Source organism: Podarcis erhardii (assembly GCF_964252035.2).
Source record: "Podarcis erhardii genome assembly, chromosome: 7".
NCBI lineage: Eukaryota > Metazoa > Chordata > Lepidosauria > Squamata > Lacertidae > Podarcis > Podarcis erhardii.
Genome location: NC_138511.1, coordinates 72,558,599 through 72,573,956, shown reverse-complemented (window position 1 = coordinate 72,573,956; position 15,358 = coordinate 72,558,599). Strand labels below are relative to the sequence as shown.

The 15,358-nt window shown below is 44.5% G+C and overlaps 1 protein-coding gene across 5 annotated transcripts in view; it reads right to left on the bottom strand.

The window, feature by feature from the left end:
* Positions 1-307: 307 nt before the first annotated feature.
* The window catches only part of SCMH1 (Scm polycomb group protein homolog 1), a 44,328-nt gene continuing 29,277 nt past the window's right edge, over positions 308-15,358 (bottom strand). For 4 of the 5 annotated variants that reach the window (XM_081868969.1, XM_081868971.1, XM_081868970.1 and 1 more), the window contains 8 exons: positions 13,377-13,612; positions 12,217-12,343; positions 11,564-11,764; positions 9,714-9,896; positions 8,115-8,243; positions 5,073-5,276; positions 4,643-4,785; positions 308-2,339 (listed from right to left, as the gene is read on the bottom strand). In XM_081868969.1, the coding sequence (XP_081725095.1) occupies positions 2,214-2,339; positions 4,643-4,785; positions 5,073-5,276; positions 8,115-8,243; positions 9,714-9,896; positions 11,564-11,764; positions 12,217-12,343; positions 13,377-13,612 (1,349 nt within the window). In that variant the 3' untranslated portion in view covers positions 308-2,213. The remainder of the gene's footprint in view (positions 2,340-4,642; positions 4,786-5,072; positions 5,277-8,114; positions 8,244-9,713; positions 9,897-11,563; positions 11,765-12,216; positions 12,344-13,376; positions 13,613-15,358) is intronic. The other variant, XM_081868973.1, reaches the window with a different exon arrangement.

Below are 15,358 nucleotides of genomic sequence, written 5' to 3'. Positions count from 1 at the left end.
TGTGTATGCATTTCAGTTGTGCTAGATCATATTTAAATGCATTTAATGTGTAAATGGAAGATTCTCTTGTAGGGAATGAGAAAAACAGGGTTGCAAGTGGAAAACCTGGTAGTGGTCTCTACTGCCTCCATCTCAGACTCTGTTGTTAAGGGTGTGGGGATGGAATGATGTTTCTCTCAGCTTTTCCTGATAAGCCTAGAGACCCAGTACTGATTTAGGATGGATGAATCCCTGGCCCCACTCTTTTGCAGTGTCTTAAGTTGTTCATGTAATCAATCAGCGGAGAATCACAGCACAGCTCCACCTATCCTATTTCCCCCCACTCTTTTATTTATAAACAAAATCAACAGAATAAGTGCAGAAAAGAATATTGGCAGCCCCTTGCCCCCCGTTACCTGCAGCAGGCAGTGCTCACAGAAATGGTATTCTGCAGCCAGGCAGCGATGGCAGACAGAGGTAACCACCCCCCTCCCACCAAAGAGAGCTACACCAGACAACCCAAAACATCGGCCGAGTCACACTAATACCCCATTGCACTGCAGTGAGCTCTGGCTCCTTCCTAGAAGTGGCTTATTGCCTATGAATTTTCATTGCTTGGGGTTTGTTTGTTTTTTTGCATTATCAATTTAGGCTGTCTCTAATCTCTCTGGGCTAGTCTGAAACCACTCTTCCGCAAGAGCCTGGCATCCACTGAAGGGTAGCAAGTTAGGAAGAGAGAAGTGCCTACAAGGAGATGCACCTTAAAGCTGCCCTTCCTCACTTTATTAGTTTAGGGCAGGAAACAGCCAAGCACAACTGAATCTCAAGGTCCATTTGTCCTCATCCCAAAGGGTAAGTTGCTAAGGCTACTCTCCAGAAAGTGGAGGAAAGGAAACACACACACTACTTTGCTTTCTCAAAGCAAAGGAGGTTTCAGTCTAGGACCCGGAGAGGGGCAGAGCTTTGGGGCACCAGCTTAACCACCTTCTTTTCTCATTCTCATTGGCCAGCAGCAAAAAAACAAAAACAAAAAAAAAACGCCCTCTACTATGAGACAACGCAGGCCACTGCCCAAGTGCCATTAAAAATAAATACATTAAAACGTTTTTCAGAATACATACAAACAAAACAATTCATGTTCCCAATTTGAGTTTGGGAAGGACAAACCATCTAAATATACCTGTTTCCCATCCATCTGCTATCCCACACACTTGGTCAGGTAGCTACAACTGAACAGCTCTGACAGACTGGAGGGGTAATTTGAACGGTACCGTTGTAGAATAAGAAACATTTGATTCCTCAGGAAAAAGGTTAAAACAGTTGCTATTCCCATAGCAAGTAGAAAAAACATTTCCGGATCGGGGGGCGGGGGGGGGGAGCTTGAGTTGTTCAGCTGTGTGCCCTGCGACACTAGGATAAGGGAACCTACGTTTTTCTCCCTCTCCATTCTTCCCAGCTCACTTAGAGAGCTACATGGCGATATCAACACAGATCCACTGCTGTGCCCTACCATAATCACCTTCTCCTCCTTGTTCCAAATAAATATTAGAGCTTTCTGCCCACATGCCAGCAACTCAGTAAAACTGCTAGCTTGAGTCTTCCATGGAGGAAAAGGCTGTAACAGCACCAAGTGAAGAGATGGTAGGGTGGTGTGTCCTCTGCCTTACCCACCCACCCCTGTCACCCAAGGGAGTAAACAATCTGGTTAGCAGCAACTGTTCGTCATATGCCAGAGCTGCATTCTCGCAGTCAATCTGTCCTGTATGGCACAGAAAAAGGGAACACCGCCTGGCACTGCCAACTTTCGAGTCCAAACCGTACTCTTCATAAGGCATGAAGGGGATTCTTGAGGGCGGCAGCAAAAGAAGGCAGGGCATCTGAAAAGTAAGAAGGTCCAAAACAACCATATCCGACATGAGTGTGGCTCTGCCAGAGTGCCACACACATACACACACAGGGAGAAGCATATTCTTCCTTACAAGTTGGACTGCGGTCCCAAAACGCCTTCAGCAGAAAATAGAGGAAGCATTCATCCCTTTGTACCAACAAGCCAAGTCTCATTTGATTGATAGGGGTGCCCAGGGTCTTCCTCCAGGAAACCACCTCCTGTCTGCTGGCGAAGGTGTCCTCATAGTGCTGAGATGTGTCGGGCAAGGAATGTAGGCACGCATACCTGCCTGCGTGGGGAGTTGAGAGCGCCACTTTGGCCAAGACTGCACCAGGAGGATTCTTTTTCAGAACTTGCCCTGCTTTAACTTGTCAATGTGGTAGGTGAGTTTCAGTGCTGGCCCAAGCTTCAAGCCCATGTACTTCATCATCATATCGCTGCGCAACAAGAGCAAGGCCTTGCCGTCAATCTCCTGGAAACACAGAACAGAGAGAACCACATTTGTCTGGCCAAGCCTCTCACAGCAAGATAATGCCTCAACATGGCCAGAAGCAAAACTTTAAAGAGACAGGTGGGGCTAGCACTAGTTTGAGATAATGCTATGGTTGGGCTGGTGGACTGGTTACTTGTATAGAAGATGGAACTTGTTCCAGGCGCTGCTTTTTCAAAGCTGTAAGGCACTATGGCATAACAAGCAGCACATACCAAAATCTCAGCTATACAACCTTTAAAGCAGGCCTGGGGAATGTGTGGCCCGCCAGATGTTACTGGACTACAACTCCCATCATCCCTGAGCAGTGATCATCATGGCTGAGGGAATGGAGTCCAACAACTTCTGGAGGGCCACACATTCCCCACTCCTGCAGTAGGATATTGAGACTATGTGGCTGCACATCTAGATATACACAGTGTTGTTGCAGGCTAGCAACAAAGTGGGGCAATAGCTTGGTGGTAGAGGACATGTTTTGCATGCAGAATGTCCCAGGTACAATCCATGGTCTTTCTAGTTAAAAGGCTCAGCAGGTGATAGGTAACACTGCTCTTTGCCAAAGACCTCGGAGAGCTGCTGCCAGTCAGAGTTGACAAAACTAGGCTAGATGGACCAATGGTTTGAATAAATATAAGGCAGCTTCCTATGTTTCTATGTTCCGGCTCCAGCCCTGCTGCCAACACTACAATTGTTTAAAGCAGGCACGGGCAACAAGTGATGGGACTCCCATTTCCCATCGTACCTGATTTTGCAAACTGATGGAAATTGAAGTCAATAACATCTGGAAGGACACCCATTCTATTCCTATTCCAAAAGATGAAAAGGGTGGTCTTCCCTGTCTAAAGCCAGTATAGCTATTTGGGGGAAATCTGACCTGTAGCAATTTTTTGTTCCTCCCCACAACCCAATTGCTCTCCACCAAAGGCAGTTATGCCCTTTTTGCATATACATAAATCCAAATTCTGCAAGCACAGAAGTCGTTTGGCACAATTCTGCTTTTGCTAAAAACAGGGAAGACAACTTCTGTAAGTCACTGGATATCTTTTTCAGTCTTGCCCAAATACTTTAAAGGCTGAATTGCATTGTTGGGTTGAAAGGAGAGATTGTCAGGGAGCCACAACTGAAAGCCCAGACAAGGTTTCATGCTGGCTATCAGCTAGTGTCAACTTTGCCTGCTTTCTCTCTCTCTCCTGACAGTGCCCGCCACCAGCATTTTACCTCATCTCCCTCCCCTTCTTGAACTGTATAGGTTTGCTTCACCAGCACATACTCACATGAATAAAAATGAAATCTAAGATGATGCTATCACCAGACTTGGGGGGGGGGGGAGTGAGATTTCATGGGAGCCTTTTATGTACTGTGGGAACAAGTCTTGCCTCAACTCTCCCCTCCAATCTATGCTGAGGATGTTTTGTTTATTCCTTGAACCAAATATGTGAAATCCCAAGAGGCCTCAGGGGAAACAGACAGATCCTTATTAGATCCCAGCTATTAGTCACCTGCTAAAAGGTGCACAGAGAATGGAAATGAGAGGGCTGCACTCAGTTCAAAAAAATAGATCACTATTCCTGGGCTCAGTTGCCAACTCAGTGCCACCAGGAATGTTCCTACTTCACAGTCTCACTTTCCCCCCAGTTCCTCCATTCTACATAAAACATCTCCCGCTTATTGCACTACTCCCTCACTGAAATGGCTCAATATATAATAAAATTTGTGCATCTTTTTCAGACATTGAAGCGGGAATGTGGAGGGATATGCAAATACCATTATTTCATTACCAATTAACTGCTTTCAATAACTAAAGCTACAAAAGATGCAAACCAGTTTCCAATATGTATACACACAACATTTTAACTGTGCAAAAGCTGGCACTCTTGCCCAGTCAGGTATGTTGCTTTCAATAGGGCAGTTGCACAGATCTGCACAAGACGTGCAAACCAAGATGGCTGTCATACAATACTTGTGAAGCTGAGCCTGCGGTGCCTTCAGTGAGACACATGCAGCAGAGATTATCTCTTGTGCTTTGGTCTTTGCTCTACATCTGATGATCAAGCACATCCACCCTGCTGGAGCTTTGCTTCCTCTGACTAGACAAGGACCAAAGCTCCCCAAGCGGAAAGGAACTTGGTACAAAAGAAGTTTGGTAAAAAGTAAGGCTTCTTTGTTAAAGACTGCCTCATGGTGGCTGTGAGTGCTTGTGCCATGATTCTTGCAGCAGGAGGAGAGAGTGACCATGAAAGAGACACCCCACCCCACAAATCACCCATGGTGTTGGTTATATTTACATGCTTTCGGAAGAGGTCTGCATGGGGTCCCAGTTGTGGGTCAGCTTCCCTCACAAACTGCATGACATCTTCCACTGTCCAGCCAGATGGGTCTCGGCTGCCCAACCGTGAGGTGTCTCGAGGAGCAAGGTATCTGTCAGAGCCTAGAAGGAACAACAGAAACAAATCAACAAAACCCAAACACATTTGTGTCCTGGCATGACAGGATACTGCAGGGCTCATGATTTTTCCAGATGGTCGTTTTTCAAAAGACTGCCACCTGTTTTGTCAGTGTTAGTTTGCACAGAGCCACTTTCATGTGAACAATGGTGCATGTCACTAGTTGCCCCCCTTCTCTTCCATCATGCATGGGAAATAATACATTGCATGGAAACAAGAATGGAGCTAGGGATACTTCATTAGAGAGAAGAGTTGTTCTAATTGCCCTTACCCCCAGCACTAAGTCTATGCAAGGCAGAGGTACTGCACTGTGAAAGACTGGAGGGCTGGTGAAGGTGCCTGTATCCTTGAAGTCTGTAGTCTCTTGAATTCCTGCTGGGACTGGATGCACTGACAGCATTCAAGGCGGAGTCCATGGGGTCTAGGCGTGGCTCCAAGGGACCTGGCAGGCCATCACTCAAAACAAACGTTTCACCTGGAAGACATACAACCAACTAATGAGAGAAGTGCAGCCACCAGCTGCAATGCTGCAAAGTGCCCAGAACATCCAAACTGCAGAAGCAGCCAGCTTCTGCCCAGACAGAACGTCAGGAAAAGAACAAAGGAAAGGAGGAGGGGTAATCACTTTGCTCACAACTGAGTTCCAGTCCTTTTGGTGGCCTCCCCTTCTCTACCAGTTTCATTCACTAATCCAAACTTATTGCTACTTACATTTCATGTTCATTTAGTTTGACCATCATAAAAAAAGATAGCAGGGGTAGGGAAGAGAACTCTTTCCAGCTCAAGGGCCGCATCCCCTTCGAGTCAATCTTCCAGGGGCTGTGGAAGGCACAGCGTTCGGAACAATTCCTGCCATTCCCCAGAAGAGGAAGAGACGTGGTGGTGGTGGGTGACTCCCTACTGAGGCGGACAGAGGCAGCAGTGTGCAGAGATAACAGGATGTCCTGGGAGGTGTGCTGTTTTCCAGGCACAACAATTCACAATGTGACAGAGGTTGCTGAGTTTGATAAGCCCACTGAACACAACTTTTTCCTTCTGATTCATTTGGGTACAAGCGATACTGCCACACACAGCCTTTGACATTCAGCAAGGGACTATAAAACTTGGGGTAGGACGCTGAAGGGCCATAGGGCACAGGCGGTTTTTTCATCACTCCTTCCTGTTGACGGTCATGGGTCAGGGAAAGGACAATACTAGAAGTAAACCTCTGGCTGCACAGGTGGTGTCATCAGGAAAGGTTTAGCTTCTTGACCATGGTCTCCACTTCCTTGAGGAAGGACTTCTGGCAAGAGATGGGTTACACCTCACAGTGGTTGGTAAGTATGTGCTTGTTAAGAGTCTTGCAAACCTGATATGGAGAGTTTTAAACTAAATCCTGTGGGCAGATGGGTGGGGGAGACAATACTACAGGTGACAGAGGGAAACCTTTACCACAATGATAAAAAAGTGATCTTTCTGTACTCCAAGCTTTTTGCTACTAAACTCGGTGTACACAAAGTGCGGTCCAAATGATCCCTCAGCATCTGGGCTGGATTCACTGTACCAGTTATGTATGTGGCAGCCTTGTGCAAGGACCTCTGTTTGCGCAACAGGGCTCCCCCCCCCCCGCCCCATGTGTCCCTGCAATGAGTTCAGGGTAGTGTTTGGGAGAACCCCCAGAACAACATGGGGGTGGGGTGAGGATAGTGAGGTGGAATTGTTCCATCTGGCAACTTGAAATGCTTGTGCAGACTGAATGACTGAAGAGTGTAATGCAGAATTCCACCCTCTGTCTGACTGCTTTTCCTGGCAAATCCTATCATGAGAAATGAAGTTTACTGAGAGTGCTACCGGCTCAGTATCTGCATTCGTGAATAATCCCTAGCAGACTCTTGAATGGGTTAAACTTGGACTGCAGACTGGAAAAAAAAGGTAGAAGGGCCTTGTCCATTCTCTACTGCATGAGTGTGGAACCACTGGTCCTCCATATGTAGTTGGACCACAACTCCCATCATCCTTTACCACTGGTCATGTTGACGGGCTGACAGGAGCTGGAGTCCCATAACATCTGGACCGCCCCAGCCCCGCCCCCTCTACTGTATTGATAATCCCACAGCATCATTGAGCTGAACAATGTTTTCAGGAATATTGTTCCATGGGCAGTATACCTGGGGAACAATACCAGTGGGGTGGCAGATGTGGGACACTCAACAGGACATTACAGACGGTCTCCCACCTACAGTGCCAACTCTTGCCAGAAAGAGAAAGAAACTTCCATAAGATGCCAGCTGGGTCATAACAAGGGTCAATTGTGCCCATCACTGTCCAGGAAGCCCATAGGCAGGACATGAAGGCAATAGCCCTCTTGTGCTATTGTTCCCTAGCAACTGGCATTCAGCAGTATGTTACTTCTGAACATACGGATAGGCCTGTTCTCAATGAATCTTTCTAATACACTTTTAAAACCATCAAAACTATATAATAATAAAAGCTAGAATAATCATAAGGGGTTACAGTAGATTCAGCTCCAATTGCTACTCAAGGATTATAAAGCTCTTTGCAAGTCAAAGACCAGCAGCTTCATACTTGCATGCATTTGCTGTGAGGAACAAGATGGTATAGAGCTAAGGAAGATTTCCAGCTTCAAAGCATGACGCCAAACGAAACTTATTGTGGAAAAAAGTCATGTTGTAAACATTGCATTTGGATTGTCTGAAGACAACTGGATAATTGTACTGTGTACAAGAAAAAGCAGAAGGCTTCAGGAAATGTAGTGATTGCTTGAAGGGATGGAAAGAAACTCCCCTTTCCCCTGTCTTGACTTTCTCAAAATTCAGGAAGAGCTGGTCAGAAAAGTCTGGGGGGCCAGGAGTGGGGTTGGGTTGCTTCACCCCTCAATGGTGCACACAACTAACAGGGACCAAGCAGGCTGTTCAATCCAGCACTGGAAGGTGCGGAAGGGAGGTACTTCCCTTCCCCTGAAACACTTCCTTCAATCCTAATTGTAGATTCAAGAATAGACATAGAAAGGGCAGGAAGTTACTGTCTTGATAGCCCTAAATCAACCTTTGCCAACCTGATGTTCTTCAGATGTTTTGAACTACAACTCCCATCAGTCTCAATCAGAACAGCCATGCTGGTGGGGGGTGGAAGCTGTAATCTAAAGTATCTGGAGACCACCAAGTTGGCAAAAGCTACCTTAAACAATGAATGACCAGGATAGAAGCATGCTAGATTTGGAGCTGCTATATGTCTTCCTACATCTTCATCAACCTATGCTGCTGATTCATAATTAATATTAACAGCCAGGCTGGGAAAAAGATGCTGTGCTCACCTTCCAAAGGGTGATGGTCATTCTTTGGTAACTTGGGGGAGAGAGCACTGTATGGAGGGGAATCTTGTAAATATCTCTTTGCACCCCGTCCTGGTCCCAGTAGAGAGCCATCTAACGAAATGCTCCTGTCTAGAAAGAGAGAACAAGCCCTGCTTAGGATCAGAGTCTTCCTTGGGAATCAGCCATGCCCAAGATCACCAGAACTTCCACTATGCGTGGAAGCTCGTACCTCAGTCAACAGACATCAGAGCTGCAGAACTGCACCATTGTTTTGGACTCTAGTTGGTTCAAAATAATTAATACCTGCCAGCACTTTGGTCCATTCAATAAAGGAAGGCTTATGAAAGGGACAGTGGCACTTCACATACTGTTCTCAAGCCATTATTTTACCTTTTAAGCATGTGTGCAATTTAGGAAAAGAAATGATATTACTTCAGTTCTTCTGAATGTGAAACTGCTGAACATTTTCAATCAAGGCTCAAAATTTTCACAGCCCTGTTTTAATAGACCACAGAGACCTAGGAGTTTTGGAGTACATTGTCAGCAATATGCTGATGACACACAGCTCTACTCCTTTACAACTGCAGGTGTGGCAGTACATGTGCTGGACGGTGCTTTTCAAAATGGTTCTAAAATATATTGGCGGACTGTAGGGAACCTGGGTGTCTTAGTTTCAGTGAACATGACTAAAAGTGTGAAATTAGTTCACTATGTATGACATTTCTGAACAGTGGAAAGGTGCAACCTGATAAAAACGAGTGTTCAAACCCACAGAAATAGATACAGCTCATCTATTATATCATTAGCACATTTTCTTTTGCACAGTGCTGACTCCTATGTGTCAAATTCCTAAAGATAGAAACCACCCAGTGACATATGGGACAATTAGCAGAGGGAAAAGAACAATTAATTATGTATAGCCCTAAGCCTTGCTTCCCCCCCCCCAGTTCCTGCATATCTATCTATCTATCTATCTATCTATCTATCTATCTATCTATCTATCTATCTATCTGACAGTAACCTCTATCTCCACCTTTCCAAGTAACCAATGAATTACCATGGCAGTTCCGAGACATGGTGACTGGCCAGCAGAACTTGTCTAATGTAACACTTCCGGGTGGCTCTTGTTATGCAGACTGCAAGCACCATTCAGCAAAAGACCTAGTTTCTCAATGGGCGATGGGTGTTTTGGGGATCCAGAGAGTAGCAGATCCATAGGAAAACCATTCAAACCCTTGTAATGCTTCACAGTAATCTAAGGCCACCACTACGTTTATAGGTTTACCACAATGTATTCAGAGCACAGAATCTGAGGTGTCTCATCACACAGCCCACACAGCCCTGCTTACAAAGGAAGTGCTCTTAAACCTTTCCAGTTCTTTGTCAGGGGAAATAAAAAGTTTAATGAAACTTTCGTTTCAAATTTTGGAGTAGTGTACAAAAGAGGCAGCCTGCAGGCAGAATGAACCCAAGAAAAATCACACACCCCAAAAGGCATTTGCCCAGAGAATAAATATATCTGCGCTATTGCATTTTGTTTGGTAAAACCTTCTCAATCTGCAGAGATATACTGGAACAACTCTTAGCCCCAACTCCTACCTGGTAGGTACCTGTCGTGGTCGTACTCGCGTGAGTGCTGCACATGATGCTGAGTAAATGGCTGGTTCCCAAAGAGGTTGTCGCTACGTAGGTTGTGGCAGAGTTTCTCAAGGAAGCGGAGGACATAGGTGATGCTGTTGACTGCTGGTAAGGTCAGAGTATGCTGCTCATGATCAAACACAGCTGGCGGAGGAAAGAGAACAAAGACAAATTATAAAAGTCTAACAGGTTGTCTGGGATTGCTGGATCACATAGACCCCTCCTGCAATTCAGTTTACTGAATGACTAGAACCACAACTTTTCCTGGCTTCCACTAGACTAAGCACAAGCTAGCAACTATGGAAGCAGCAATCTTTATGAAATAACTGCAGATTTTACCTACCTACCTACCTACCTACCTACCTACCTACCTCTGGAGCATTGTCTGCATGGAAAGCAGAGAGATGGGTTTCGCAAAATACTTATGAGAACAACTGCCTTCTGAAATATCAAACACAAATATTTAAAACTTGCTTTTTGAGGGTTACAAACACCTTCAGAATGTGAAGTTGCAGCAACTGTAGATGAATTTACCATGGCTTAGATGAGTAAATACAATGGGTGGCATTCAAATAAGTTTTACTCAGATCCATTGAAATTAGTGAACACAGCTAAATTAGGTCTATTAATTTCAACATGTCTAGACTTGAAAACTTAATTGAATACCACCCAATGACAGTATTCCAATTTACTTTTTGAACTAATAGAACTGATTCCATCAGGGGTCGGCTTTTAATTGGATTGATTATTTTAGATTTTCAGGTTGAATGAAATCAAGTAAACACCTGGTTTTATTTAATGTTCAGTGGCTGATGGTTTTATGGATTATATTTTTATTGCTTTATTACTGCATTGCAAACCACCCTGTGATCCTGTTTGGATGAAAGGTGATCTATAAGTAAAGTAAGTACATGAGCATCCATGGGGGGACGGGGAGGTTCCCTCTCCCAGGTGAACCATAACTTCCAGATTCCCAGATTTCTTTCTTCTGCTTCTTCTTTTTAAAGCTTTTGTAAAGCTTGAGTTATAAGGCAAAATGTGAAGGCACAATTCTCCTCAGTTTTTGTGAGAAACTAGCCTTCTCCTTTCATTGTTGTTTTTTTAATAATTTTTTTATTGAATTTTACAATATTCAGCCTATTAACAGAATATAACATTTATCATATTAAAAAAAACCTTTCCATGACTTCCCTCAACTTCCCCTTCAGGTTCTTAAAATATTTACTACTTCTGCTTAATTGTTGTCTTATTTTTATGATCTTATACCTAAATGCTCTTATTTTCTTATCAATTTTATACCGAATTTTCTTTCATAATTACAGCTTACACTCAATTACATTTCATATTATTGTTTCTTGACCTTTGAACTTGTTTTCTTAGTTGGATGTGTTTAATCAAACCCTGCCACTGACTCCTTTCATTGTTTCACTTTGCCGACACCCCCTGGAATAACTGCTGTAGACATTCATGATTAAGTATAAAATAAGAAAGTAGATCCACCAACTTCAAGAGAGACTGCACAGGAATGTGGGAAGAAAAGGAATTCCTACTGCCTCAAAGGGAAAAAACAGCAACATACCTCTTGGTGCAAGTTTTACTGCTTTAAATACTTGCAATGTACCCCAGCAAGAGTGGGGTACATTGGCCTAATGAAGCCAATGGAGCCACATTGCAGTTGACTGTCTTTTCTTGCATACATTGAGATAGTCTTGAGAACACGGCGACTGGGCTGTAGCTTGTAGAAGTGTTCCCCTGGAGGACACTGTTCAGAACAGAGTAGGGCAGGCAGACAAACAGGGCTGGCTCCTTACCTGAAATGATCTCGCCTCCATGGCCTTGCTTCAGGAAGGAGAAGACCGTATGCTGATGATAAGCACAATCAATGCAAGCTTGGACTGCCTGCTGCAGCACCACAGATGCTCGAGCTGGTCCAAAATGGTCAGGCAGCTGCTGGACTTTCTTTTTGTCCAGGTGAGGCCCAGTGCTACCATTTTTATTCAAGTAGATGCAAACTGTGAGGGGGAAAGGCAGAAGCCTTTAATAACTGGACTCCGGTTTGCCTGTAATTGACTGCGCAGTTACTAATTTGGTAGGTCTGCTCCACTGAAAACTATCACGTGATGTTCTGAATGGCTTCCTTGCAGAGTTAGACAGTTCCCAAACCCTTTTACCCAAAGGGCCAGTTATCTGGCTGGTCTCAGTCCTGGAGGACCGATTATGATGCTGCATCAAAAGGCTCTCATCACAGAACAGTAATTTTAAAAATGTGACTGTAAAATGAAACTGAGCAATTTCCCCCTCTTAAGTCTTCCACTCCCTCCACCAGTATAGACAGAAATGGAAGGGGTCATATATATGTATTACCTGCTTTAGTTTGTATATTACCTTAAAAAAACTGCCTTGTAATACCTGCCCCCATAAAGAAATACTGCACCCAAGAAAGAGGATGAAATGCATTCCGCACCTGTAGGGGCCTGCATAGCAGAGCTAGGGATGGTTGCTGCATCTTGTGGTACTGTACTAGTGTCAGGTTCGGGAGTACTTGTTGTAGGGGAGGTTGGTGCTGGATTTAGTAAAGTTCGAGGTTTTCTCTGCAAAAAAAAAAAAAAAAAAAGGAAAGAGATAATATTAATAAACTTTAAATAAAAAAATCATTCTAAACAGGCAAAAGGACAAAAAACAAAGTGGATAACATCGCACTGAGGACCTAATCTCAAGGAAGCCAGGAGGAAATGGTGCTTGGGGGTGGGGGTGGGGATAACTTGAGATAATAGCAACAAGTAAGGGACACGGGTGGAGCTGTGGGTTAAACCACAGAGCCTAGGACTTGCTGATCAGAAGGCCGGTGGTTCGAATCCCCGCAACGGGGTGAGCTCCCGTTGCTCGGTCCCTGCTCCTGCCAACCTAGCAGTTCAAAAGCACGTCAAAGCGCAAGTAGATTAATAGGTACCGCTCTGGTGGGAAGGTAAACGGCATTTCCGTGTGCTGCTCTGGTTCGCCATAAGCAGCTTAGTCATGCTGGCCACATGACCTGGAAGCTGTACGCCGGCTCCTTCGTCCAATAAAGCGAGATGAGCGCCGTAACCCCAGAGTTGGCCACGACTGGACCTAATGGTCAGGGGCCCCTTTACCTTTAAGGGGGTCTGAACAATTCAGTTACAAATGATAATGGGACAGGTAATTTAAAATGACGAACTTTATTAGATTGTTACTTTTCCATCCTGCCCACCTCTGAAGAGATCAAAAGCAACCTCCCAACCAGGTACTGGTCAGACCAACACCTTCACTTTAGAAATGAAATGGGTACTTTCAGACCTCAGTTGCACCTCTAGCCAGCCTGAAACAGTACTGAGGATGGAAAGTTGAATTGGACTACTTGTGCATTTAGCCCAGCACTCTGGGGTCTCTCATATGATGACATTCCCATTACTTGATACTGGATGCTTTTAAATGGAAATGAACGTAAGATGTTCAAGAAATCATGTGATCAACAACCAAACTATGACCCGCCCCCAATCCCTGATTCTACAGATCTATTTGCTTGAATAGTTTTTGAAAGGTACCTAAGTAGAACTGCTCCTAGTTGAAGAAGCACACACTAACTGTAAAGTCATGAATACACACCTTACTGCCAGGCTTTGGTCCCCTCTTCTTGGGGAATTTCAAAGGCTCCACAGCTTTGGAGGGGGTTGGAGTGGAGTGGTTGGTCAGAGCCTTGGGCGTCCGGCCTCGCTTACGACCAGGTTTGCGTCCCCTTTGTCCAGGCTGATGTTCCAGGAGAGTCTTTGTGCCACTGTGCATGCTGCCCTTTTCAGAGATCACATCAGGCACAGGGGGGAATGGGCTCTTTGGAATCACCACTACCACAAAAAAAGGAGAGAGAAGACCATCAGGTACCAACATAGCCTTATGCAAAAACACTTTCATGGACACCTGCGTATTCAACTGTACACTCAACAGAAGAGCCGTGACTCAGTGCTAGAGCACTTGCCTGATATGCAAAAGGTAACAGGTTCAATCCCTGACATCCTGAGGTTAAAAACTCCAGCCTGAAACCCTGGGGGGTTGCTGTCAGTCAGTTTAGACAATACTAGTTAGGTGGATCAATGACTTGCCTTGCTATGAGGCAACTTCCTATGTGCTTGTCTACTCAGAAGTAAGATCCACTGGAAGCAGAGATCAATGAGGCACACTCCCAGGTATGTGAGTATGGACCTGCAGTCTTAATCGGTTGCGGCAAACGCAGTCTGGTGGCACCTTAAAAAAACAGTGAGCAGAAGTTCTCATGGGCCACAGCCCACTTTGTTACACGTGACCCAAGAAAGCTTCTGCAACACCACATTTTAAGAGGTAACCAGACTTTGCTGTTCTGGCTGCATATGCTACATTTTTATGTGATTTTCTTTTAAAGAGGGTGATTTAGACTTGCAGCATGAGATATGTCACTATACATTGCTTCAAGCCAATATATGGGTGTGGTGCAAGCCAACATTGTACAATCTGAACTGGGATAAATTGCAATTTAGATAAGCCCCAAGACAGTTCCAAGGGCCATGTCCAATATACTGCTAACGCTCGAAATCTGCCTCAAAGGCCAGGCGAAAGTTCAGTTCCTATTGGCAGCCATCTAAAAGTCATTTTCTGTGGCAGTTTGCTCATAAAAAAGGCTCTTGGACGCAATCTAAGAAAAATGAGACCGTTTCAACTACTCTTTCATGAAGTTCCATACAGCCCATACGGAAACTCCAGTGCAATCTATAACCTTGACTAGACATAAATCACAACAAAGTCTATGCAAGACTAGACATAAATCACAACAAAAAATCAAGTATTTCCTTTCCAAGAAAACTGTATGTTTATTTACAGAAAAACTTTATTTTGTTTAAATTGCCACTAATCCAAGAATATGGTATTTTCTAAGATAGTTGTTCAGAGGTGCTATAGCTTCCAAGAGGACTGCTTGGAACATAAAAGCTCTTCTGAAATGAAAATCACAAGGGGAAACCAGAGAACCTTGCCCCCAAATGTTCACCTACTAAGCAGTTCCAACATTAACAAAAGAGAGAGAGTACATTGTAGAACTGGAAAAGGTTCACAAAAGAGCTATCAAAATCATCATGGGGCTTGAGCAATTTCCCTGTGAGGAAAATTCACAACATTCAGGGCTTTTTAGTTTTCAAAAAAGGAAAGGCAAGGGAAGACATGACAGAGGTGTGCAAAGTTATGGTGGCAAATGTGGATGGGGACTATTCTACTCCCCCAAATACTATAACTTGGGGCTAATTAATGAAGCTGAATGCTGGAAGATCAGAACTGTACTTCTTCACACAGTGTGCAATTAAAGCTTTGGAATTCGCTCCCACAACATGCAAAGATGACTACCAAATTGGATGGCTTTAAAACAGCACTAGACAAATTCATGGAGGACAGGGCGACCTATGCTCACTAGCCATAACATCTATTTTGGAGGTAGCATGCTGTTGCAGGCAATATGGCTCTGAATATCAGTTGCTGGAAATCACAAGCAGCAAGAGTGCTTTGGCATTCACATCTGCTTGCACATTTCCGAAGGCATCAATTTGGCCGCCATGAGAACAAAATGCATG